Source organism: Acomys minous, assembly GCF_964271855.1.
Source record: "Acomys minous genome assembly, chromosome: 12".
NCBI classification, from domain to species: domain Eukaryota; kingdom Metazoa; phylum Chordata; class Mammalia; order Rodentia; family Muridae; genus Acomys; species Acomys minous.
The window spans coordinates 51,487,615-51,512,984 of record NC_140493.1 but is presented as its reverse complement, the minus strand read 5'-3'; the positions used below and the strand labels follow the sequence as shown (position 1 = coordinate 51,512,984).

At 42.3% G+C, this 25,370-nt stretch overlaps 1 protein-coding gene across 5 annotated transcripts in view; it reads left to right on the top strand.

Moving 5' to 3' along the window:
- FAM135B (family with sequence similarity 135 member B) overlaps window positions 1-25,370 on the top strand; it is a 286,049-nt gene that overhangs the window by 190,236 nt on the left and 70,443 nt on the right. For all 5 annotated transcript variants that reach the window (XR_014783479.1, XM_084803028.1, XM_084803029.1 and 2 more), the window contains one exon: window positions 2,761-2,887. Coding sequence is in view for 4 of the 5 variants with exons in the window: in XM_084803028.1 (XP_084659154.1) it covers window positions 2,761-2,887 (127 nt within the window). In the remaining variant the exon portion in view is untranslated. The remainder of the gene's footprint in view (window positions 1-2,760; window positions 2,888-25,370) is intronic.

Genomic DNA, 25,370 nt, shown 5'->3' with positions numbered 1-25,370 from the left:
TCTGTGGTTTTCCATTCCTCTTCACTTCTGATGAGTGTGCACGGTGGGCCTGATGTGCTCTGGTAGAGGCATCAGGATACACACACTGCAGGGTCCTCAGAACAGACCTTTTCTTCAGACAGCCCAGAACTCTGAATTGGGGATGTTGAATTATATTGCAGAATTATATAGCATCATAGCAGAACATTAGAAAAGTGTTGTAATATAAGGACACAGGAAAGCAGCCCTGACCTTGGGAAGCTGCAGCTCCATAAAGCAGAGTACTGGTCCCCGTGACTGGGTGGTTCCCTGGGGACAGGAAAAGCTGCTTCCCTGAATGTCTGAGGATGGGATCTGTGAGCCAAGGGTCAGGTGGAGCTAGTGTGTCCTGAGAGCAGCAAAGACTGCTCAGCTGGAAGCCGGGCAACAGCCCAGGTAAGAAAGGAAGTGACTTCAAGGGGTTCTTGGTCCCAGAGAATCAGGAGCATCTGGTTGCCTAATTGCATCACTGACTTCCTGGGGGATCTTGGAATAGCTTATCTCACTCCTCTAAATATCTGTTTCACCATATAGACACATAAATTTACATACAAGACAAAGAATCTTTGTGGTAAAGAACCAACAGAGATTATGGCTATATATAATAAAACCATGTAGACTGTCCCATATGGTGGATATGTGTGTAAGTTAAAGCTCTTAAAGCAATTCTAGAAATATGGAAACTACCAGTTCCCAGATACATGCATTGTGACCCTGGCATTAAGAGACTGAGACTGTCAGCCATTCAGGTGGTAAGCTTCCAAGCTAGGGTATGTGTTAAAAGAATAGTTTTCAGGGCTGGATGGCCCCAGTGCTGCCTAATATGAGTCCCTACCCTCTACTATGTTAACTGAGCATGTGGGATTATGTTACAATGCACAGTCAGAGAATGTTGGAAGGACTCCGTGACAGCTCATGGGAAGCCCTTGAGTATATATGTACCAAATAGATTATTTATTTTTTTGTAAAGCACCTGACATATTCTGGGCCATCTATTTAGCACTGATAAGCTATTGACAAATGGCAGGTAGCTTTCTGTTATAAGGATGTGCTCTTCTCCTTGTGACTTAAAGAAAAGCTTTGCAGAAGACGTAGTTTTTTTTTCTTCAGCCAGGGGACAAGAGAGTATGACAGTGAAAATTGAATTTGGGAAGGTAAATTGGAGTCAGATTTTAACAATGTAATTAATGATGCATCCAGGGGCTGAACATAAATTAGTTGAGTGTAGAGAGGCAGTGAAGGTGTGGAACTGAAAAAAAAAAGGCTCTAGACTTACCTTCCTCAAATGTCCCCAAGGCAGGAGGGGTCAGTAGTATGGGCAGGATTACAAGTGAGGGGTCCAAAAGGTCCCCAGCCCCTGATATTATCTTTTGGCTCTAGTGGTACTAAGAGCTCTGATGCCATCTTACTGTGGGTTTGGAGCCAGGGTATCTTTAGCAGGAAGTTTAACCTTTTGATAGGAGCGTACTCTGCAAGTTTTTCTAGCAGCAGCCTTCCAGATGGGAGCACACACAACTGCTGGAGAGTTAAACTTCACAGATGGGGTAAAAATAGAACCGCCTTCCACTCTCTGGGTTTTGCAAGAAGAATTTCTGTCTTGGCACAAGGTAGCAGAGAACAACAGGAACCCTTTAAGTGGGAAATACCTGTCAAAGAGAGCAAGCACCAGTCTCTCCAGAAGGACACTCTCATACCATCAGTTAGAGCCAACAAGGATACAGCAGGTGTGAAGCTAAAATTTAACCGCAGAAGACCCTTAACCTTCACTGAGAAAGACCAAAGAAAATCTCTTTTAATCTTCAGATAGTTACAACTGAGCCTTTCCCAGGGGCTCCTTTAGAGATAAAAGCCACACTTAAATAACAAGCGTCTTAGTTTTTGTTGGCAGATATCTCAGAGAAGCAGTCATAAGTCTTTATGGACACTCACTTTTTTATTCTAGAATGTCCCTACTGGTTCCTTCTGACTGAATGGCAAACTTGCTTTTACTCTCAGTTCAATACAAATCCAAAGGCAGATGTGGTTGTGCACACCTCTAATCGCAACACACAGGAAGTAAGGACATGATCTCATGACATTGCCAGATCTCCTTTGAGTCTGAGATTTATGATGGCCAGCCCACATTCTACCTGATTCTTGTAAAACAAAACAAAACAAAACAAAACAAAACAGAACTGGAAAAAAGCCTTCGTAATTTTTCTGTTGAAGAGGTTACAGGTTCCCAGATTGCATGGATCTAGGGAACACTTTGTTGATTACAACAGTCTATGGCATACTGTTTGGTTCTTTCATGGATCATGGGGATGAATTTTCTTTGATGTCTTCCACACTCAGAAAGGCTTGCAGAAGCAGGGAGGGAACTGAAGCTAGAAGGAGCTCGTGCCAGGAGATGATCTAATGAGGGCGGAAATAGGTCTTAAGAGCACAGTGAACTTGGGGGTGGTCCTTCTGCTCCAGTCAGGAGCTCCTGTTTGCTTCCAGGGTGATGTTTCCTAGAACCTCAATAGCCTTTTGGCTGATGGCCATGTAGGCATTGGGGTACCTCTCTGTACAACTATCAATGTGTATCATCCAAACATAGCCACCTATTATACAGCCTTGGTGTCCCAACACCCAAACCACACCTAAATCGATGCCACAGAATCTTCAGTTGCAGCCTCCTCCCTCCCCACCACACTCCCCAGGTGGCTGAGTTAGCACATGACCACTTACCTCTTCTTTTTCCCTTCCACTTTTTTCTAGTTTCACTCGCCCAGGAAGAGGCTCCTGGTTAGGGAAAGGCGGCCCAGACACAGGACCAGAACAGCCCATTATTTCTCTGGAAAACTTGGTCTTTGGAGCTGGATACTGCAAGCCAACTTCATCAGAGGTAAAGTGTGCAAGGGACCATACCCAAGTGACCGGAAATTCTCACCTTGCACAGAATGTGCTCTATGGGGTTCTTTATTCACTCAAACGTTTCTTTAGGGCACTGTTAGGTCACTTCTTTCAAGGTCTATCCATCCTTTCACTGCTCACTAATCATCTGTCAGATGAATTCTGAGAGCCAAGCCCTGCAGTAGTTGTGGGAGTATTCTTATCTTATGGTCCCTCTTACTTTAGGAGATAAGAGCTCTCTAGGAGGTGGTACTATTGTGAGGAGGTTTTCTTCCCACTATGTGATGATAGTGAATGTCTGTTGGCAGTGGGTCATGCCTGTCAAAAGTTGGATCCACCTTCTGCTTACTTAATCTCTGGATTTTTCTGCATCCCCTCCTCTAGTCTGGCATCACTAAGAATCACTAATCTCATGTGTAATTATGTACACTTCATGTTGCCCCAAATGTAAAGTTCTTAGCCTAGTACCTGGTTATCAGTATTTGCTTAGTAAATCAATACATGCATATCTATTTTTTCATTCCCTTTGCTTCTTGCCAAGAGGTGCCTGGCATTACTCTTCTGTCATCACTTCCTGCATTGCTCTTCAATACATGAGACATTTTGTTAGTGTCTTGTGCAGAACTAAACAGCCAATATTACTCAGAGTTGCCTGGAGACAGAACCAACCAGGAACGGTTCTTTCCTTGTTGTAATGAATCGCCTGATGTGATTCTGGAGGCTGAGAAGGCTACATCTGCATTCAGGAAATTGGAGACCCGGGAGAGCTGATGGCAGAGTTCTAGACCAAGTCAAATCCAGAGTAAGCTGGGTAACACTGTCACTTATGAGAAACAACTGCTTGCTTTGTTGTAGTCAGAAATTCAGTGCCTGGGACCCAGGTCCTGTCACCTTGAGGAAGGAGAGCTCTTTCACTCAGATGGGTCTTTTGTTCAATTCAAACAATTCTCGGTTAGAGACACCCATAAAGGCAGCCACAATGATGATTAATCCAACATCTAGACACCTCATAGCCCAGACAAACAGATTTATCATGATAAAGCCAACGGCAGGAGTGTGCAAGACTTTGCCTAGCCAGCCCTGGCCATCTTCTGCTACAACAGCAGGCTCTTTGGTCAGATTGTCCCTGATATCCACTAAAATGCTCACCTTCCTTTTCTGGATGTTTCCCTAGTTTGAGATTTAGCCAGGAGATCTGGCTGCAAATGTCAAGTCTCTTGTCTGGGTGAAGCCATTGTGTCATGTATTTTCGTGGTCCTGATGGCCCCAAAAGGGGACAACCACAGTTCCCATGGAAGGATAGGTCTGTAGCGGTGCTCAGTGCCATGCGTGGAGCTGGCTTTAGAAAATAAGAATAGATCATTTCTAGCTCAATCCATTTATCCACAAATTTCGGGAAGTCCTTGTTTTTAATAGCTAAATAGTATTCCATTGAGCTAGAAATGATCATAATGAGTGAGTTAACCCAGAAGCAGAAAGACTCAAATGATATATACTCACTTATATCTGCATATTAGCCCAAGGGGCATGTCCCACGAAAGCCTTCACTTACCAGGAAACTGAGACAGAGGAGAGGACATTCTAGTGGGATTCTAGATGAGAGAATCATGGGAGAAAGGCAAAGTAGAAGGACCCAGAGGGTCCTAGAAGCCTACAAGTAGAACATTATGATAGGCAGATTTGGGCATAGGGGTCCTGCTCAAACTAAGGCACCAGCCAAGGACAATACAGGCGGTAAACCTTAAACCCCTACCCAGATCTAGCCAATGGACGGAACACTCTCCACAGTAGAGTGGAGAGTGGGATATTACTTTCTCACATACTCTGGTGCCTCACCTTTGACCATGTCCCCTGGAGGGGGAGACCTGATGGCACTCAGAGGAAGGACAGCAGGTTACCAAGAAGAGACTTGATACCCTATGAACATATAGAGGGGGAGGTAATCCCCCTCAGGAACAGTCATAGGGGAGGGGAGTAAGGGGAAAATGGGAGGGAGGGAAGAACGGGAGGATACAAGGGAAGGGATAACCATTGAGATGTAACAAGAATAAATTAATAAAAAAAAAATAAGCTTCCTAAAAAAAAAAAAAAAAAAAAAAAAAAAAAGAAAATAAGAATAGAATGAATGCACACCCTCAGTATCTCTGACCCTCACCGAGCTTCCCGGAAGATGGCGCGCTTATCTCCTACTCAGGAGCCTCAAATGAGTGAGGGAGAGGGAAGAAGTAAGAGTCTGCAAGCACAACATGAGCGTCTCTCTTATCCCCCACCCCCATGCATCACTAAATTCATGTTTCAGCAAGGGGGTGGTCAGGATGGAAGGCTCTACACCCTCAAGTTCTACAACAGACCCCTCATCCCACAGTCGGTGTGGGGGTGTGATGTGCCCCCACGTCATCTGCTAATATCCTTACTACTGCGGCATTGACAGCTGACTCCCACACAGGAACAATCACTCTGTCCAGCTTTTCATCACAGTTCAGCTTTCCTTGTGCCAAGATCTGCCTCTCTCATAGCACTATGTGGAAGCTTTAAGAGTGTACATGATAGACCTACCACCTAAAAACCCTTCAGCTCCAACTCCTCCTAAGAGAATATGGCAAGAGACACTGGCAATTGTCAGCACTCAATCAACAGCTCAATTCAGAACATTTACAGCAGGTACCTCACATGCTGAAGTCCTAAGCTGAGGCCACTGATGCGTGTGTGAAAGGGTCAGGGTGCTCCATCCACTTAGGAGGTGCTCTGGTGTTTAGTGGCATTTGCATCAGCCAACACCGTTTGCATCAGCACTAAGGAGGTGGTGCTCTCTGATTTCCCAAATGTTCTAAGTCTCTCTTGGCTCTCTTATGCAGGAGCTCTGAATAGCTCAGAGTAGGGAACATCTTATTTAACATCTTCCTATAAGACCTAACAACTCACTCGCCCTGTAAAACTAATGCTCAAGCAATATATGTTGAATGGATGATTGACACAGCCAAGTGAATCATGCTGGTGCAGTGTTGCAGTGTTGAACAGCTAGAGATTCTGAAAAGAGGCTACCCACTGTAGCAGATAGAAAGTAAGGGAGGGAGCTCTAGTGTGATCGGCCATGGTGGGAGATTGCAAAGACCCTAGAATGAGCACAGGGCAGGGCCACAAGTGCTTGCCAGATCATCCAGCAAGTGGCCTTTTACACATGACTTAGCACACTGGATGATACTGTTGTAATGTGTCACCTTCAGTAACTACTTACAACCTGATGTAATTGGTGCTTATAGAAACTCAGTTTGCACAGCTGTGAAACGGCTACTATCTCTTAGGAAGATTGCAGAGGCTTATTTTATATGCATAAATACTTTATAGACCTGGGCTTGGCAGGCAGATGATGCAATATAATGGGGCTTATTTGTTTGTTTGTTTGTTTTTCCATTTTTCTTGGCTGTTTCTGGGACTCTATGTCAAATTAAATGTGACTGTCTTTCATATGATCAGAGAGAAGTGCTGCCTTGGGAGTCTTGGCACTGGGCTTGCTCCTGAAAATTGGCTCAGTCAGTTGTTTTCAGGGCTTGAATCTTTTTCTGTATGTTTTCCATTTGGGTCCCATCCAATTATGTGGAGCCTGTGCCGTATGCCCACCCTGTATCTTCCCACCAGGCAAGGCTGCAAAGCAGAGAATCCAATCTCAGTATTACATCCTCTTGGGAGCTTTGCACCCAAATCTCAAGAATCCCAGAGCATTAGCAGATAATACGGAAATCTATTAGGGTTGATGTAGCAGCTGAACGCATCAGAGAACAGTGCTCCTCTCAGTAAGACCTTCCTGGCAGGGGCCTGTAAAAATTCAGAGATTCATGGCAAAATGAGCTTTTTGGAACAAATAGCATTCCATGGCAAAATGGGCTTTTTGGAACAAACAGTATTCAAGGAAGGTAAGGGATAAGGATGTAATTGGACCTGCCCTGTTTCTCAGATTCCTGGGTCCTGTGGCTCAATTCCCTCCTGCACCAACTTTGAAAGTTGACCTTTGCATTTAGAACTGTGTGGCCTGATGTTTTGTGTGTCCTTCTGCTAAAAATGATATACACACTAGAGAAGTTATTCAACCTTTTTGAGATGACATTCCTCTTGGGGGTGGTTTCTACTAACCCAGCCTCACTGGCTTCAAAATAGACAAACTGGTCCAACCCTACCATGGTCCAGAGCAGAGTCCACATGAAATTCTCCAAGAAAAACCTCTGCTGATATGATATGATATGAAATAATATATTCTATATCATTAAATCAATGTCAGTACAATTATGACTGTGTTTTTACAGGTGGGACACTGCAGAGTTTTGCTCTTGGCTTCAGTACTAAACTCCTGTGTGACCTTGAACCTGCCACTTGCCCTCTCTAGCTCTGTCTCCCAGCATCTAGAAAGGAAACTGAATCTTCTAGAACTCCTTCAGGGCTTCTCTGCTGTGTTTACTGTTGTGTCCTTATCACCACCACAAATATTTTAAGACAGCTGAGACATATTTGAATCGAGAGAAGAAGAAATGTGAAATTGATTTCTGGTCTTCACACACACACACACACACACACACACACACACACACACACACCATCACTACCACTACTATGGCAACCACTGCCAAGCCTTCCCTTTCACTAGAAGTGTAGTGTGTTGGTGATTTTAGTTCATACCTATGGTCATCTGTTCTCCCTTATGGTACCCAGCAAAGACACAGATGCCTCAGATGATTCAACATATGGAATAGCCAGCTTATATTTCACTTTAGAGATGAAGACATTGAGACTGAAGGAAGTTAAGACACACACCCTGTCGTACCTCTACTGCCATCTTACAATTGAGCAGGAGCTAAGCTGAAGTTGTAACCCAATGATCATCATATCATTGCCCAGCTCCCCGTCCCCCAGCACCAGGTGAATGGATTGTCAGATAATATATGTCTATATGTCTGTCATGGGTTCAGTTCCCCTGTGCATGTCTCACTGCTCTTACTATACCTGCGTGTACCTGGCTCCTAGAGTTGTTTTTAGAGAACATTTTCTAAGCAGTTCCTTGTTGTGGTTTTACTCTGCATTTTACTGAAGATTCTTACTAGTTGTGAAGCAATTCCATATGCTCCTTGGGCCCTCCGACATCCCCTTTAGAGGAATGTCCATTTAAGCAATTTGCCTATTTGTAACTTTGCTTCTGTTTAGTATTTGGTTTGGGGTTTTGTTTAGTTGCAGGAGTTCCTTATGCATGTTGGATAGTAGCTCTTCATTAGATGCAGTTGAGAACATTTCCTCTATTTCTTCCATTGTGTTTGCATGGCCTGTCCCCTCGCAGGGCAGGGACCTTGGGCAGCACAGCCCCATTTCTCTTCCCTCCTGGCTGTTGTACAGCATCGCCAATATAAATGTGCTCAAGTCTCCCTCTACATCTTCTCTAAGGCTTTTATAGTCTCAGGTCTGACATTACACTCTTCACTACATTTAAGATGACAACAGTGTGATGGGTAAGGAGTGAGTTCAGTGTTCTTTTATGTATGGATTTACGGTTTCCTAACACTATTTGTGTGAGTGACTATCCTTGCCCCATTCTGCCGCCTTGGCACCATTCAGTGTCCTATGTGAAATATCTACAGACCAGCACATAGAAAAGAATGGGAGCGTGGTGGTCACCAGGGGCTGTGGGGAAAATGAAGTGAGTTTTGATCTCATGTGATGAAAGGTCTCTTGAGAGCTGTTGCACAGCACTGCCTTACTCTCCATCCTGTTCTTTGTGTTTACAGTTTTGTTAAAAAGGAGGAATCTCATATTAAGTATTCTCACTTGAATTGTAAAAAGTATAAGGAAAATGCCATGGCAAGAAAGACCAGGGAAAAAACACCAAAAAGTGGTTATTAAAAAATGCTTTATTGACTAAAAGGTAAATTTCAATTTTTAAAAATAATTAGATTAGCAACCACTGCTGTGTTTCCTCTATTGATGTGAAATGGTTGACATTTTCTCTCATTTAAATGACTGTCTCGGTTAATAATATCATATAGAAAAAGCTGCAAGTTGCTGTGTGGCGTATGCGCTAGGGTCAGCTGTAAGTCTGCAGTTAAGTATAATTCCTTAGTTCATTTCTGAAGGAGCATATGTGTCTGTGATAGCAAGCTTTGCATCCAAACTGTAAGTAAGGTATTGCTTACTTACTTACATGTCATATTTCTGTTCTTGGAGACAACGCTGATTTCACATGGCTGCCCAGAATGCCTTGTCCCTGAGTAGTACAAATCACAGGTCACAGGGAGGAAATTGTACCCTTTATATACCATCCAGGGTTGCCCATCATCTCATTGGTGCCCAGAACATCTCCTGATATATGGCAGACACTTAGCAAAAAGGTGCTGAATAAATGCAAGGCAAAAACCACCAACAAGGTTATAAGCAAGGACAACAGACTTGTAGTGAGCTGCAGGATGTGCAAATGGAGCCTTTCCCCTGTAGATTACCTGTAGGAGTTTGCTCCAGGCCCATCACTGCTTTAAGCCTGTTTCTCTATGGGGAGGATGGAATCTGCTTGCCATGTGCCTTTGGCTGCAACTTGTGATTGTAAAGCACGTTCCATGTCTTCCCAACTTCTCCCATATGCCTTCTTGGTGACAACCCAAAGGCAGTGTGATGATAATACCACTAACACATCTACCTGTTTACAGATATCTCCTTGCTAAGCCCAGTTATTATCATCACCTACCTGGAATGACTAGAAATCTAATGACTGAAGCAAATTAGCTGCAGTGTGAATGCGGTTGGACTGTGTGGAGCTCTTACATCCTCTGCGTTTAGACTCACCGTTTGCCTGCTCATATCCATAGCCCCCGGCTCACACCATGCTCTCAGATTCTCCATTCAGGACTGATCATTTGGCAGCAGGCAGGTACCACCCCAGTAAAGAACCATATCAGTGCCTCTTCCTCATTGCTATGGATGAACTCGTATCTTAGCCAGACAGTCACATAATGTACATTCACCTGGATAGTGCTCATGTCTAATGCTTCATTTAGAAACTTCTGGAAGGCCAGTGTGTTCAATCAAAGGGCTGGAAATGTCACTAGTTGGCCCTGTTATAGCCAGATATCTGAGCCTGCTGATATGTCCAGGCTCTTGTGCCAAACAGCATATAATTGGATAGGGGACCCCTGGCTGGAAATAGAAATAGGGGCAGTTTATTAATAAAAATAAAACACCCAGGAGATTGAGATAGGGTAATGAGTCAAGGGAAAAGCATGTGTTCAGAAGCACTGATCTTGGAATGGCATGGTACTGCACAGGGCATTCACGTAGTATCTGACTTTGTATGTCTGAGCTTTTCTTGAACATCCTGTTTGTTGTATGAAGCTCAGGTTGAGAGGGGCTTCCAAGCTTTATATACCTACTATTTATATATACATATATAAAGAATATATAAAAACATAAAGAATATGTTTACACACATTTATATACATATACATATATATATATATATAGATATAGATATAGATATAGATATAGATATAGATATACTTTTTTATGTAGTATACACAGCCTCTGCTCTCTTGCTACAGCCTGATGGTTTGGGGTCATGCGACCCAGGTTAACACAGATTGGTCCTAAACAGATTATAGCCAAGGGACTCACAAGATAATCTATACTATCATTCATGCTTACAGAAGACTAATTGGTGGTGACTGCAGTCTAGAGCAGAGAGGCAAGGATGAAAGCTCTCGCAGTGCAGTGGTGGCCAGGGCCAAAAGGCAAAAAGAGTAATTAAAGCAAAGTAGAGACAGATGTGGACAGCAGAGGTATGGTTACAGTAGAAGGGAAAGAAGCTACAGTGAAGTAGGCTTAAAAGTTTCCTGTTACAGGTAGCAAGGGCTGGATCAGGAGCAAGCTCCCTGCTGAAGGAGCTTGGTTTAGTGAGCTTGCTTTACATTGAAATGTGAATGGCTGAAACCATTCCTTTTGAATTACCTTAATCTGTGTATTTAATCTCTCTCTCTCCCTCCATTCACTCCCTTCCTCTCTCTCCCCTCTCTCTCTCTCTCTCTCTCTCTCTCTCTCTCTCTCTCTCTCTCTCTCTCTCTCTCTCCCCACTGCCTCCCTCTCTCTCTCTCTCTCTGTCTCTCTGCACACACATGGATGTGTGTTGCAGAAAAGTAACTGTGCACACTGCATGTACACTTATGTAAATTATATGTACTTTTAAATAAGTGTAAAATAATCTCTCCCAGTCATCTTTAATGTTTTTATTGTATTTATAAGGCTCTGGATAGCCTTCCCTGGTAGCTCCTCAGATTAAGCACACCTTCTCCATTTCTTTTCTTTTGGCAGCATAGCGCCTGTGTCCTACTACGCACTTCTCTGGAACCCCTCCTCATGTCTGGAGCCCCTCCTCATGTCCTATGGTCCCTTGATACTTTATTGCTATATATGGTTACTCCAGCTTGTATACTCTCATTTAAAATGTAGCATCCATAAATAGGAGAAAACACATAGCATTTGTTTTCTGGGTCTGGGTTTCCTCACTCAAAATGATCCTTTTACGCTTCCTCCAGTTCCCTACAAGTTTCTTGTGTGTTTGCAGGTTAATAGAATTCTGTTGTGTATAGGTAAAACTTTTCATTATCCACTGATCAGCTGAAGGACATTTAGATTGTTTCCACTTCACAGCTGTTGTGAACAAAGCGGCAATGAGTGAAGCTGAGTAGGTATCTATAGAGTAGGATGGTGAGTTCTGTGGGCACATGCCAAGGAGTGGTATAGCAGGGTCAAATGTTATATATATATATATATATATATATATATATGTCCCCTTGCCACTCTCAAGTTGATAGCCTTTCCTGATCCTCCTTCTCCTCCTTCCTCCTCCTCCTCCTTCCTCTTCACCATCACCAGCGTTATTATTATTTGTGTGCTCAAATATATAACTACAATTCCTGCTGAGTCAGTTTTATTGTTTATGGTTTCAGGGCTAACCATTCTGCACTGAACAACCCATATGGGAGATCATCCCTGAGAGAGGCGCATCTTCCTTCTCCCAGGAGCCATTAGTTGTCTATAGCTCTTTGTGTGGGACCCTAGGGGCAAAATTTTCTCTTTCCCACTAGTATATCTGCTGATGTTAGAATTGCTCCAGCCATGTTTATGCAACCATTTCTAGAAGAGAGTCTTTCACAGGTGACTCCCTGGTATTATAATTCTTACAACCAATCCACCCTCTCTTCTGTCATGCTCTCTGAAACATAGATATAGGAGCTGTGATGTTGGTGTATCCATTGAGGCTTTGCTCCCCCATAATTGTTCTCTGAATTTTGTCCAGTTGTCTTCTGTGGTGGTCTCCATGTGCTTTAAAGAGGGGATTTGCTGATGAAGGGTAGTGGGACACTTACTTGTGGGAATAATGACACGATTTAGAATGTATTAGGGAATTATATATAAAAGCCACTTGGGCTGACAACATTCCTCACAAGAAGCATAGACTAACAAAACCCTCAGTGCCAAGCATAAGAATCTTCTTTGGGACGCTTGATCAGGATAGCCCAAATGATTTTCCAAACAATATAGCCTCCTGATGTGGCACTTGGATGCCTCTCAGTGGTTGAGAGTTGGGCCTTATTGCTGATGACAATACAACTTTAAAGTACATGACTGGGATGACTACAGCTGGCTCTGACACAGAAGCCTTCTTCCCTGTTATCAGGCTTCCGTGGTTCCAGAAAATACTGTGCAAGCTGCAGTTAAGCCCTCCATCCAGCTGCTATACCTTTGAACCATGACAATGATCAGCATGAAATAAATGCATAAAGGTGAACTAAGTGGCACTCACAGGTTTGTGGCAACCAACAACTACCTAATTGGACTTAAAGTCCACTCAGCAGGAAGGAAGTCATGCTAGCTTCTCAGGGATAGTGAGGCCACGTACCTTAGCATGGAATCTCACACTGTCATCTCACTTTTAGTTTTTTCAAGGATTCTTCACACTTATTTCCAAACTAGATGCACTAGCTTCTGTCTCCCCACCAACAAGTCAGGATCCCCCTCTCCCTCACATCCTTCCCAGAATTTGTTGTCAATTGTTTCCTTGATCTTGTGTCTTTTTATTTTTCTAGACAGGGTTTCTCTGTGTAGCCTTGGTTGTCCTGGACTCACTCTGTAGACCAGGCTGACCTTGATCTTGTAACAGTCTGCCTGCCTCTGCCTCCCTAAGTGCTGGGATTAAAGGCATGTGCCATAGACCCTGGATCCTTGACCTTGTCTCTTTTTTTGTTTTTGTTTTTTGAGACAATCTTTCTCTGTGTAGCCTTTACTATCCTGGACCCAAATTGTAGCCCAGGCTGGCCTCAAACTCACAGAGATCCACCTGCCTCTGTCTCCCAAGTGCTGGGATTACAGGCCTTCGCCACCATGCCCTATTTTTTATCTTGTTTCTTAAACTGCATTTCCTTGGTATGTATGCAGTCCCATCCCAGCATTTACAGTTACGGTGTTTACAATATGTTTAGGCTGCACAGAGTTCTTAAAGGTTCTGGGCACTGGTAGCAAATGAACTTCAGTTAAGTGGTTGAAGTCAACTCTGTGATGAAAGCTGTGAGGGCCAGGTTCCTAGCTGAATAATTTTAGCAGAGCTGAAATTGTGATATACAGTCTTCGAGTGTCAGGCGCTCCCCTCGCCAGTGTCCCCTTTTCTCCCTGAAAAATCAGCAGGGCCAAAGAAACACTGAAGACCCATGCTTTCTGTCTCCACTGTTATGAATAATTGACTATATTTGATAGTTTCTAGCACCTTGAAAAATCGCTTTTCAAAGATTGAAATAATAAAAGATCCATCTAGGAACAGAGATGGGACATTACCTTCCGTTTCCATGGAGACCAAATTGCTAGTGTTCTCTCTGTGATTTTCATTAGCAGTGGCTGAGTCCACACGTGCTGGGTTAGCCCGGTCAGTGAGTACATGATATGGATCACTGCCTGCAAATGAATGGAAGTCTCCTCACCTTGCTTTGACTCTTGGAGTTTTAGAAGTGACCTTTCCCTCATAGCTTGTTTCAATTCAACTTTCTCAATGTGTGTGTGTGTGTGTGTGTGTGTCTGTATGTCTCTCTATGTGTGTACATGTGCAGGAAAGCACAACATTGAACCAGGTCTCTATAGAGTAACCCCACACCTGAGAAGACAGGAAGTTCAACATGTAGGAAAAATAAAGGATGGTTTTTGGGAAGGATGATTATTAATCAAGTTTCATTCATTACCCAGGACTCTGCATTTGCAAACAGCATCTCTTCTGAGTTTTGTTTATTTGAGAGGTTTTTTTTTTCATTGTGTAGGGAAAGACTAGACTAGTTTTTCCCCATTACAATACAAGCTGGGCTTGAACCCACAGAAATCACCTTTCCTAAACCTCCCGAGTGCTGGAATTATAGGCACATGCCATTAAGCTTGGCTCCTCTGGGTTCTATAGGATCCATGAGTATCTGCCTACACGTTAAAAAACCAAGTCTCTGAGAAATAGATGCCTTTGTATCCAAAGGCTCAAAAGCTCACTGACCTACAAGAAGCACAGATGCTTGCCCCTTTTGTATATGTACACAGCTGGTCCCTGACAGTGAACAGGCATATTGCTAGCCGAGTGAGATTTTCAACATTTTCCTCATGGTTAATGCACGTATGGTGATTGACACACAGTAAATATTGCGCAAATCATAGCTTCTTTCTCCTGTTTCTCCTTCTGCTGTTTTTGACTTTCTTATTAATTTTAGTTAGCTATAATTAGAAGCCCTAGAAATGAAAATATTACTTTTTCATGAGTACAAATGGTATTCTGTTAAATTAAGGACTAACATGGATTCAGTTTTATTTTCCCCCAAAGTCTCTTTTATCATGTATTTGGAAGTAATTAAGTTATTAAATCGCCACAAACACTAAACACTCCTTTACTAAAATCTACTGATTATGCTTAGATGTGACTTCATTATCTCTGTTTGAGATGGAGAGGTAATATTTGCCATAGAATTTAAATTATTTATAGTTAAAAGGCTACCAGTGAGCAACTCCCAAGCCTCCCTGTGTTTCTCTCCTGGTTGTTTCACAGAAACCTCCATTTTCTTGTCTCCCACTATATCTTCCTTGCTTTCACACCTGGTGAAGGAAGGGACTTGGACTTGTAGAATACTGATGTACTCAGCATTGTACGTGTAGGAGGAAACTCATGGTAATATCCTCAGAAGGAATGGGAGCAAAGATTCTCATTTAAATGGAGAATGTTAGGATTGTAACACGGTTCTGCCATCTTGATGCCAAGGGCTCTTTGAACTTGTATTCTGTTATCTAGATATAACTATCTGGAAACATGCAGGTTATTGCATCCATCAATCATTTTACCACTTAGCTTTTGGTTATGTAAACACAGACTGTAGACCAGACTTCCAGACTTTTGACCTGAGCGGGTATGCTTTTCAGGATCTTAGTGACAGCCATAGTGGTGACAGTTGGCATATTTAGTCCTTACAACAACTTGGTGGTTATAACTATGTTTCAGCCTCCCATGCATAAGAAACCTACATTTGTGCAATTTGTTCTTGGTCACACAGCTGCGATAAGAAGGAGCTGGTAGATACCAAGGGACTGAGGAAGCTCCTAAGGTTTGTGGCACATGCCTCAGCTTCACCCTTGATGAGATGACTAGGGCCGTAACTCTTCTGGAAGGATCGTTTATGTGGTGTGAGTATTCCTATGGCAGAAACAACAAGGTCAAAGTCCCTGTGGAAGAATCAGGATATGAAAAGCCGATTCTCACTTCTGAACATCCACAGTATCACCGTCTCTTTTATCTTAGACCAGAAATAGCTGTGCTTCCTGTTGCCATGCTATGAAAATGAGTATTAACAGACCCTGTGTTTGTCTCTCAGCCCATGAGATAATTCCTTCTTATTATTTCTTCTGCCGCTTGGTGAGACTCTGGGATCCAGGGCAAGTGCTGTTTATTCAGAGAGGCTTTGTCTGCATCCCTTTGCTTTCTATCTAGTGCGAGATCGTCTCTCTGCAAAAGTTGTTCAACTCAGTAAAAACTGAAGGTCTCTCTCACTATATCAAACCATTGTCCACAAGCACAGATATTTATTGTTCAGTAGATACCATGTATGTAAATGACACTGTCTCTCTGAAAATTCCTGGCTCTAAATTCATGAGATATGTCTTACTTAAATTTTTCCTGTCCTCCAATGACTATAAAATCTTGTTAGCCATAACTTTATATAGATATTTTTGTTGTAGCTATTTTTATTTATCCCATGGAGAGTATGTTTTTGTTGATGTATATTGCTTATATAGAAATATATTATGACATTGTCATGTATTTATATACTGTACATTTATTATATTCATGCCCTCAATGCCTTGTGTTTCTCCCACTGGATAGCCTTCTTCCACTTCACAGGGGGTTTTGTTTCTAGTTAGTTTTAATTAAGCTGAATTTTACAATTTATTTTTGTTAAATTTTAGTTAGTGTCTTAGTCACTGCTCTATTTCTGTGAAGTCACCATGACCAAGGCAAATCCTATAAAAGAAAGTGTTCAATTGGGGACTTGCTTACAGTTTCAGAGGGTCAGTTCCTTATCTTCTTGGTAGGGAACATGGGCTTTTGAAAAAAAACCCTCAAAGCACCCCTCCCCTGCCACCCCCAGTGACACCCTGCCACTAACAAGTCCATTCCTACTCAAACAAGTCCACACCTACTGTAACAAGGCCACACCATCTGATCCTTCTCAGATAGCACCACTCTCTCTTGATGAGGCATCCAAGTACATGAGCATAGGTGGGCCCTTGGCATTCAAACCACCACAGTTAGCATACAAAATAAGGTCTCACTATGATATGTGAGCATCTATACATAACTATGCTTGGCTCATAAAATGCCCCTCCAAGTCATCTAGTTTAATTGACACCAATCATCTCATGGCTACCTCCCCACCCAAGACCTCCTATTTTTAGAGTAGGCATGAGCTGTGACCCCCTTGAATCCAGGCATGCAGATTATTCCCAGTGCAGACCGTCTGCTTGGCTACGGGGACAGATGTTGGAGTATGTCAACTGTGCCATTCAGTTTCACAGTCTGCTCCAGCGTTTATCACTGGAGAGTCATCTCCTTCCTCACTGTTAAGAATTACCCCTGTCACCTTGAATTCCCTATCAAAGAATCACGCACATATTGGTCTCATTCTCTTTCCCAAGAGAACTTTGACACAAATCAGTGTTTGCTCCAGGCTATGAGAAATTATACTGGGGCTCTGGGGAGTGACTCTAAACTTCACTCAGCATGGCTTGTGGTGCCCGAGTCATTCTTGGAAAGGAGGCTAGGTGAGAGAGAGGGGAGGTCAGGTAGCTTACCAAAGCGTGTCAGGTGAACTTTCCGCAAATTAACCTTGATGCTTCCAGCAAGGATGGCATGTGACTTGGGTTCTACAGCGTTCTCTTGGTTCCAAGGTATCCGCATCCTCTTGCTTTAGTTAATGGCCACAGAATTTCCTTCACACATTGAGAGCCTGAAACTGTGACACTGGGATGACCTGATGGGGATCGTCTCTCTACTAAAGAATAGTAGTAACTAAAACACAGCATTGAATCTTGACTGCCCTCTGTCCTCTACTATGCTCAGTATAGGCAGACAGTCTGATTTATCTTGGTCTAGAACTCTGCTGGGAAGCTATTAGTATTTTTCTATTTTACAGATAGGAAAAAAACAAAACCAACAATGTCATTGAGGAATAGCTGTCCTAACACCTATTATATAAAGAAATGGAGTGGGACTGTTAGACTAAAGATCTGTGCAGCTGGGGACATCTTGAGTCCTGAATTTTTCCCTGGGTGCTTTATTAGCTGCTTCTCCAGACACCTCAGGACCATCTCTCATCCATTTTCTCTCTCCTCTGAGGGACTGATTCCTACCACCATCCATTATATTTGTTTTCACACCTCATCCTCATCCTCCACTGCCTGAGCATCATCCTATCTGCTGCTTCTTGGCTAACACAGCAGCATCTCAGCTTACCTCTTTCTTTCTGCTTCCGTGCTTCCACTCCACTCCGTTCCCACCATCGCTAGTTTGAGGTGAAAAAAAATCTTGTATATAAATTTTTGTTCCTGTGGTAGAAAGCCCTCCAAACAAAGCCACAGAAATCTACAAGAAAGTCACATCAAGGCAGGGTGAGACCAGATGTAAATCTTCATCCAGGGTGCAAAAGATGCCGAGGGACATCACTCCCTGCTGTGTTCACTGAGTACAGAAACCTCTGTACTGCCTCATACCTCTAAAGCTAACCTCAATTCATCTACAGCGTATCCCAAACCTGCTTGGTTTTCACTCGCACAGAGGTTTCCCTTTACATCATAGGTATTCATAATTACCTACGTGCTTAGAATTTTCTTACCTTGTCAGTACCTACCTGATTTTTTTTAAACACTAGAATCACTATTTTTAGCACTTTTCTTGCCTTCCCCAGCATGGTATGAGTGTCTCTATCTGTGCTACAGTAGCATTTGTGTGTCGGGTTGTTACAGAATTTGCCAAACTGCGCTGAAATCTATCTATTTGCTCCCTTATAAACTAGATAGTCTAAAAGGACTACAATGCAGAAATCATTACAAATAAGTTTTCTGTTTCTGTTTCCACTTAGTACCTTGACAGGAATGACATAGGGTAAATTATCCTGCACACGCACACATGAAACACATATATTCTATTTAACTCTGAAATGCGACTGCTTTATCTAGAGTGACTCATGCCCGAATATATGACTCATGCACTTACTAGGAAATGCAACATTTGAGGTGAGGAAGCAGCAGAGCCTCTCTGAGATGAGATTCGCTCTCATGCCCTGGGGTCTCTATGGAGAAGCCCTGTGGGCCTGGCACCAAGTCACCTGGAATCTGGTGAGACGAGGCAAAACATCAGTGTGCTGGTGTCCTGTTGGGAAAAGACAATTGATTCCAGGACAGGTGATGCTCATTTGGGAAATACTAAGATCATAACTAGGAGGGGAAAAAAAGCAGGAAAGATATATCCTGATTTAGATTTTTGTTCCTGTGGTAGAAAGACCTCCAAACAAAGCCATTGAAATCTACAAGAAAGTCACGTCGAGGCAGGGTGAGACCAGACATAAATCTTCATCCAGGGTGCAAAAGATGCCGAGGGACATCACTCCCTGCTATCTTCACTGAGTTTAAGCCCACTCAAGGTTCCCTGCTACTCAGCCAGGCAGTGATGGCGCACGCCTTTAATCCCAGCACTCCAGAGGCATAGGCAGGTGGATCGTTGTAAGTTTGAGGCCAGCCTGGTCTACAAAGTTAGCTCAGGACAGCCAAGGCTACACAGAGAAACCCTGTCTCAAAAAACAAAAAACAAAACAAAACAAGATTCCTTGCTCCTAAGATAGTTAATTAGACTTCTGTCATTTATAGGCTTCCATTGCATTTACCTGTTGTCCTCTTCTCTTGTTTAAGATGATCTTTCTTCTACTTAAACACACACACACATGTATGTTTGAAAGGGAGATGAAATTCCTCCACCTCTGATCATTAGTGAGCTAAAATCCAATTCTAAGAGCTGTTTCTATTAGATGTGAGAGCCAATACCTAAAGCAATAAAAGACACTAGATAAGGTTGATGCTGTCAGTCATTGGAAAGGATGTGATGGAGTAGAGGGAGGAAGAGAAAGGAGAAGGAAGGGGAGAAGGGAAAGAAGGAGAAGAGGATGAGGGATAGAAAAGGGACAAGTAAGAAGAGGGAGAGAGAAGAAGGGTATTGAGGAAGGAGAGGATGAAGGGTTAGAAAGGGGAGAGAAGGAGAGGAATTGGATAAATTGAAAATGACAGGGGAAGCAGCTGCCATCCTCTCCTGTTTGACCTTCTGTAACCATAAGTAAAATAGTGTGAGGGAAAATGAGGCTATCTGCTACTAAAGGTATTATAAAGACATTTATTAAAAGAATGGAATGGATTATAATGATGGTTGTCATTGTTATTTCATTCATTTGGCTACATTATGTAGATTCAATATGTACACATGTTAGTATAATATGTACATCTAACAGACTGCAATTTATCAGCAGCCTTACATGTAGATGGTATGTGATTCTATAGAGTCAGCATTTCCACAGGAAGAATTTACATGGGAGGAATAACCTCCTCTGCTCTTGCCCTTGATCTCACTTTTAGGAATTTCCAAAGTGTCCATGTTAATCCAAGTGAGGCCTGACTCACTGAGCACTCAGGACTTGCTTCTATAACACATCCCTTGTGGCGACTGTTTGATTTTATATATATATATATATATATATATATATATATATATATATATATATATTGATTGAATCAGATAGTGATAATATTTTCCCTTAAATCAGAACCTTCCTTCAAGTAAGAGTATAAATAAAAAGACATTCATCAAAATGATGTTTGTGGTCTTAGAATGATCTGACAACTAAATTACTTGTTGGTGTTGAAGTCGTTCTCAGATTGAATATTGAGAATCCCACTTCCAGCAGCTAATAAAATCACTGAATGGCATGCAGTTTCTGGGGTGGCTTCTAATGAGCAAATGAAAGAAAAATACTAGATAATCAAAGAGAGGAAGCTGTAAATGTTTTAATAGGTAGATCAAGCTTTTTCAGTTGTGGATTGTTAATTATTTTCTGCACTGCAACGTTGTAGTGACATAATTCTCCTTAATTAAGGCATTTACTGTCCTCAAGGTCACTATTGATATTTCTATTGTAAAATTTTATATATATATTAGTTTGCAGCCTGTGATTCAAGTCTATATGTCTTATCAGGGTTTGAAGAGAACTGTGCAGAAGGCAGCAGCACTTGCAATGCTGGAAACTTGGTTCTGCTTCTGCCCCCACCCCCATTTTCTCCTGTGCCTCAGTCCAGAGCAGGAGAAAAGGGAAATATTTGTGAAGGACATTCGTGGTTCAATAGCCAGCATCATCACTCTACTTATTGGATTCGTATGTAGTCCGTTCTTTGCAGTAAGATGTTTCCTGAGACCATCGTCCTGATCCCAGCTGTAAGCTGGCCTGCACATGCTACTTGTGGCTCTCACCACAATAAATAGCCATTCTTCAGCATTTATCCTTTGTGAAACTCTCTAGGACCCCTGCCATGTGACCCTACCTTGCCTGCTCTTTGCCACATTAGCAGTGCTCTTTTGTTGTGGAGACTGGATGATTTGGTTATATTGCCTGTGTCTATACAGTGACATGCCATTCAGAAAGGTGCTCACTGTAGTCATCAGAGGACCAGCAAAACCAGTCAAGGACTGCCAATCAACATCAAAATCAACTCCTGTACACTAACCCCAATGAAGAAAGGCTGTGGTGCAATGTGCAGATGGCACAACAGAGATTATATTATCTGACACCACATGCATACACAGATACTTAAATATGTGGCAATATTTGGATGAAATATGACCATAGACATGACTCAGAATTACTTAAGACTTGTTCAGGCTATTTTCAGTCTATTAGTGTTGATTAAAAAAAAATACTTTGTGGGAATTCTTTACTCCTGCATTGCCTGTGAGATCTAGCACTGTTTCAACATTCAACAAGAGGTTAATAGAGATACAAACCTTGTAGAGTTTATTCAAAGGTCCTAGGTAAACTATGATTTACTTTGTGCAAATAATGTTGTTCACTATCTTGGTTTCTATGATTGCTATCATTATGTGACTATTAGCCAGACAAGCTTTGAGCTGGTTTTTCTGTAGAACTTATCTAGAATGGGGGAAGGAGGAAATCTGTGGTCTCTTCTGTAGCTTTATAATCTCTCAAGGCAGCTTTGTCTTTATTGTACAGGAATCCAGAGGCGGCTATTGTTATTGTAGAGGTCATCCTTAGTGAAGATGGGTTGGTACTAGAGTGTGGTCTCTAGTACTAGGCATGCCACACTCACATTACAGTTACAGCCATACTGGGGATGAATCTGGAGATATACAGGCCCCTTCTGCTTCCGCATTTCACAATAAGAGATACTCGCCGTATTCTATGTGTCTCAAATCAGGAGACATGAGAAGCCATCTGAATGTCTGTGTGATATGAGAGCATGCACTCTATTTTCAATGCTGTTCGTCTCTGATCTTTTTCAGATTCCTTATGGAATGAGTCATGTGCACAATGTCCATCAAGGGTGTCATGGAGAGTGATAAAGAGCAAATTCACACAATAGGCCTCAAACTTCATTATTAGACCATAATTGTATATGATAATTGTTGGCATAAAAAATCACAAAAGTGTACAATGTTGACTTATTACTTATTAAGTCACTAAACCTGCCCTCAGCAATTGCCTAGTATGATGACACACAATGGCCACAGTGTCTCTAGAAATAGGCCCTGAAGACTCCCTGTTTGTATACCCTGAGATTAGGATCTCAGGAGCCCCTGAGCTTGGAGTGGTTTTGGTTGGACCTTTCATATGGTGTACAACTAATCCTGCTGTTCTGATGGCTAAGCTTTTTTTTTCTGCTGCTATTTTCATTATTTCTGATCATATTGTCTTGCCTCTCAGTTCAGAAGCAACTTCAGAACTGTGATTCTGGTGAACCTAAAATATTACCTTGAGGGAAAACATTTGTCTTTAAGACAGGATATGGCTTGGAAGTCCAGCCTTTTATCTTAGTAACTGAGACTGGAGGCCATTTTCTCAAAGTCTCCAGATGTATTATACTTCTGTAAATATACTGCATGATTTTACCTGTCGTAAGCATTGAAAAATATAACCAGCAATATTGGTGGAAAATTAGAGTCACAGAGAAGAAAACTGGAGATTCTTAGCTAATATCCTTAGTTAAGGGAACACGTGCATACTAAACCCTGCATCTTAATACAGAGATGCCTTCGTAGTGGACACTATAATCTCTATGGAAGATGTTTTCTTGCAGCACAGGGCATTGCCCAGTTTCTTTTCCAAAGCTCATCATGTGTTTTAATAAATAGAAGAGAGACGTTAGGGTTATTGTGCTGATGCCATTTCTGTGTTGGAAACAGATTAAGATTGGAGAACTGGTGTTCTCACCCACAAGATGTTTCCTCCTCCAATTAATATAATCAAGATACAATTTCTTCTCTTGCTGGTAACTCTCCTCAAGCAGGGCTGCAGGCAGTGAGCATGTAAGAACCAGTAGAAAGCTGAAGACGCCTCTCCTAGTCCACTGAGAGCTCATTCTTTCAAAGTCTGCTTCAAGCAACTACACAAAATCACAAGTTATAACAGTGTGTATAGTCCATATATGGCAGGAGAGGACCACACAGAATCAGCTTTACTACTGCTATGGCCACATATATCCATGATCATTGCTTAGCAGTCATCCATACCATTATCCATGAAAGGTAAGGTTTCATATAAGTAGAAAGACAGCAGGAACATATTTTAACTTGGGGTAATAAATCCAGAGATTTTAAACTCATGGCTGGTCAGTCATGGCTAGTGATGCTACTCAGTCATAGAACTAAGGCAGTACTAAGTGAGTTGTTTTAATGTCTTTTCTGTTGCTGATAACACAACATAACTTGAGAGAAATGGTTTATTTTTGCTAGCCAATCAGGGCATAGTCTCTTGTGGTGGGGAAGTCAGGACAAGAGCTTGAAGTGGCTGTTGCATCACATCCAGTCAAGCAGCAGGGAGCATTGAATGCACTGTTGTACACAGCCCACTTTCTTCATTTTATACAAGCCAGGATCCCACACATGGAATGGCCTTGCTCTCCTAATGAGAGCAAGATATAATCCCACACAGGCATGTGCAGAGGCCCTTCTCCCAGGTGACTCTGGAGCCTCTCAAGTTGGCAATTAGCACTAACCATCAGAGAGACCTCTGCAGTGTGTGTCTGGCAGAGAGGCCACTGGAATCGGGAAAGGGAAAGTGATTTTACCCGACTACAGCTGATTAGTAACAAAGATGAAGCTGTCAAGTGGGAGCTTTATTCTCTTTGCCACTGGTGGAACAGGTTTTCTCTTTAAACCTGAGGCTCAACCTGGAGAGAAAGTCAACTCAAAATTGCCTCTTGTGTCTGTGTGAATACAGACGACTATTCAGACTGAATAAAATACTAGAATAGGAAGTTCAAAGTCAAGGTTCAAAGTGGGTGGACTTCCAGTGCCAGCCCAGTCTGAGTTCTTGACCTGCTATGCGCCTGGCCTGAGAGTTGCAAGAGTTACTTTCCATCCTACAAATGGGGTGTAAATAACCAGATTTACTTTACTGCATTGTTAAGTGTGAGGTCTGAACTCCAGTCCCAGACAAGGAGAAAGGTTAAGATATGAGACACACTCTGTTCATTCCAGGCAGAGGCCATAACATATACCACAAGTTAGGCAGCCATGTTCAGGCACCCAAGCACAGACTGTCACACAGACTGAGGTGAGCATAGACATACATGCAAACCAGCATGCATGCATCATGGAGGTAAATACACAAGCTCTCTCTCTCTCTCTCTCTCTCTCTCTCTCTCTCTCTCTCTCTCTCTCTCTCTCTCTCTCTCTCTCTCTCTCTCTCACACACACACACACACACACACACACACACACACATACACACACACACACCTGATGGTGGTGAAAGCAAAATCTCTCAGCTCAGACTTCAATGTCATATTTATACAAAATTCACACAAATGTGGAATCTACCAAAAATAGTTATTTAATAGATTATGTCACTGTTTACTTTTGGGTTTCTCAGACATCCAGTATCAGCCATGATATGCAGACTCACAGCTCCATAATGTTCAGGATTAGCCATGTTGTCCCATGGCATGTATCCATATTAGCATGTTGTCCAATGTAGCCCAGTATGGGTCCAATATCTAAGTAACTACTTAGTAATGTTTTGTACATTGTTGTTGTTTTATCAGTACAGATGGAATAACAGTATAAAAGTCATTGAATTACCAGAAGGTTGTGCATAGGCCTTAAAAGTCTTAGCATTCATACTATAGCTGTGTGAAAGATGGTCACAAAGCAAATATTAGTAGCTTTTCTGCTAATCAAACTTAATTTTTATGACAAAACTCACGATGAAGGACTTATTGAGGTGTCTGTTGTCGTCTGAGTCCTTTTTTATCATGTGCTGTATGAGGAAGAACTTCAAAGTGAAAGAGCATGGAAGGTCCCAATTGCTCAGTTCACAACTGCAGGAAACAGAGAGTTTGAAAAGGGACAGCATAAAATATAGCCCTCAATTCATGTCTTCTGTACTGTTGCTTCCAACCAGGCTCCAGCTTCCACAGAGCGCCTCTCAATTGTCTATCAAGTTTTGAGTCCTTCAGTGAGAGATCCACTCATTAGGTGAAGGCACGCTTGATTGAGATACCTTGGGACATGGCTGCACACAACGCTCAGAAGCCTGCTTTCTTAATCTGCCATGTGTTCTCCATCCTGTCAATTTGACAATCAAGGCCAATTATCACAACATTCTAGACTG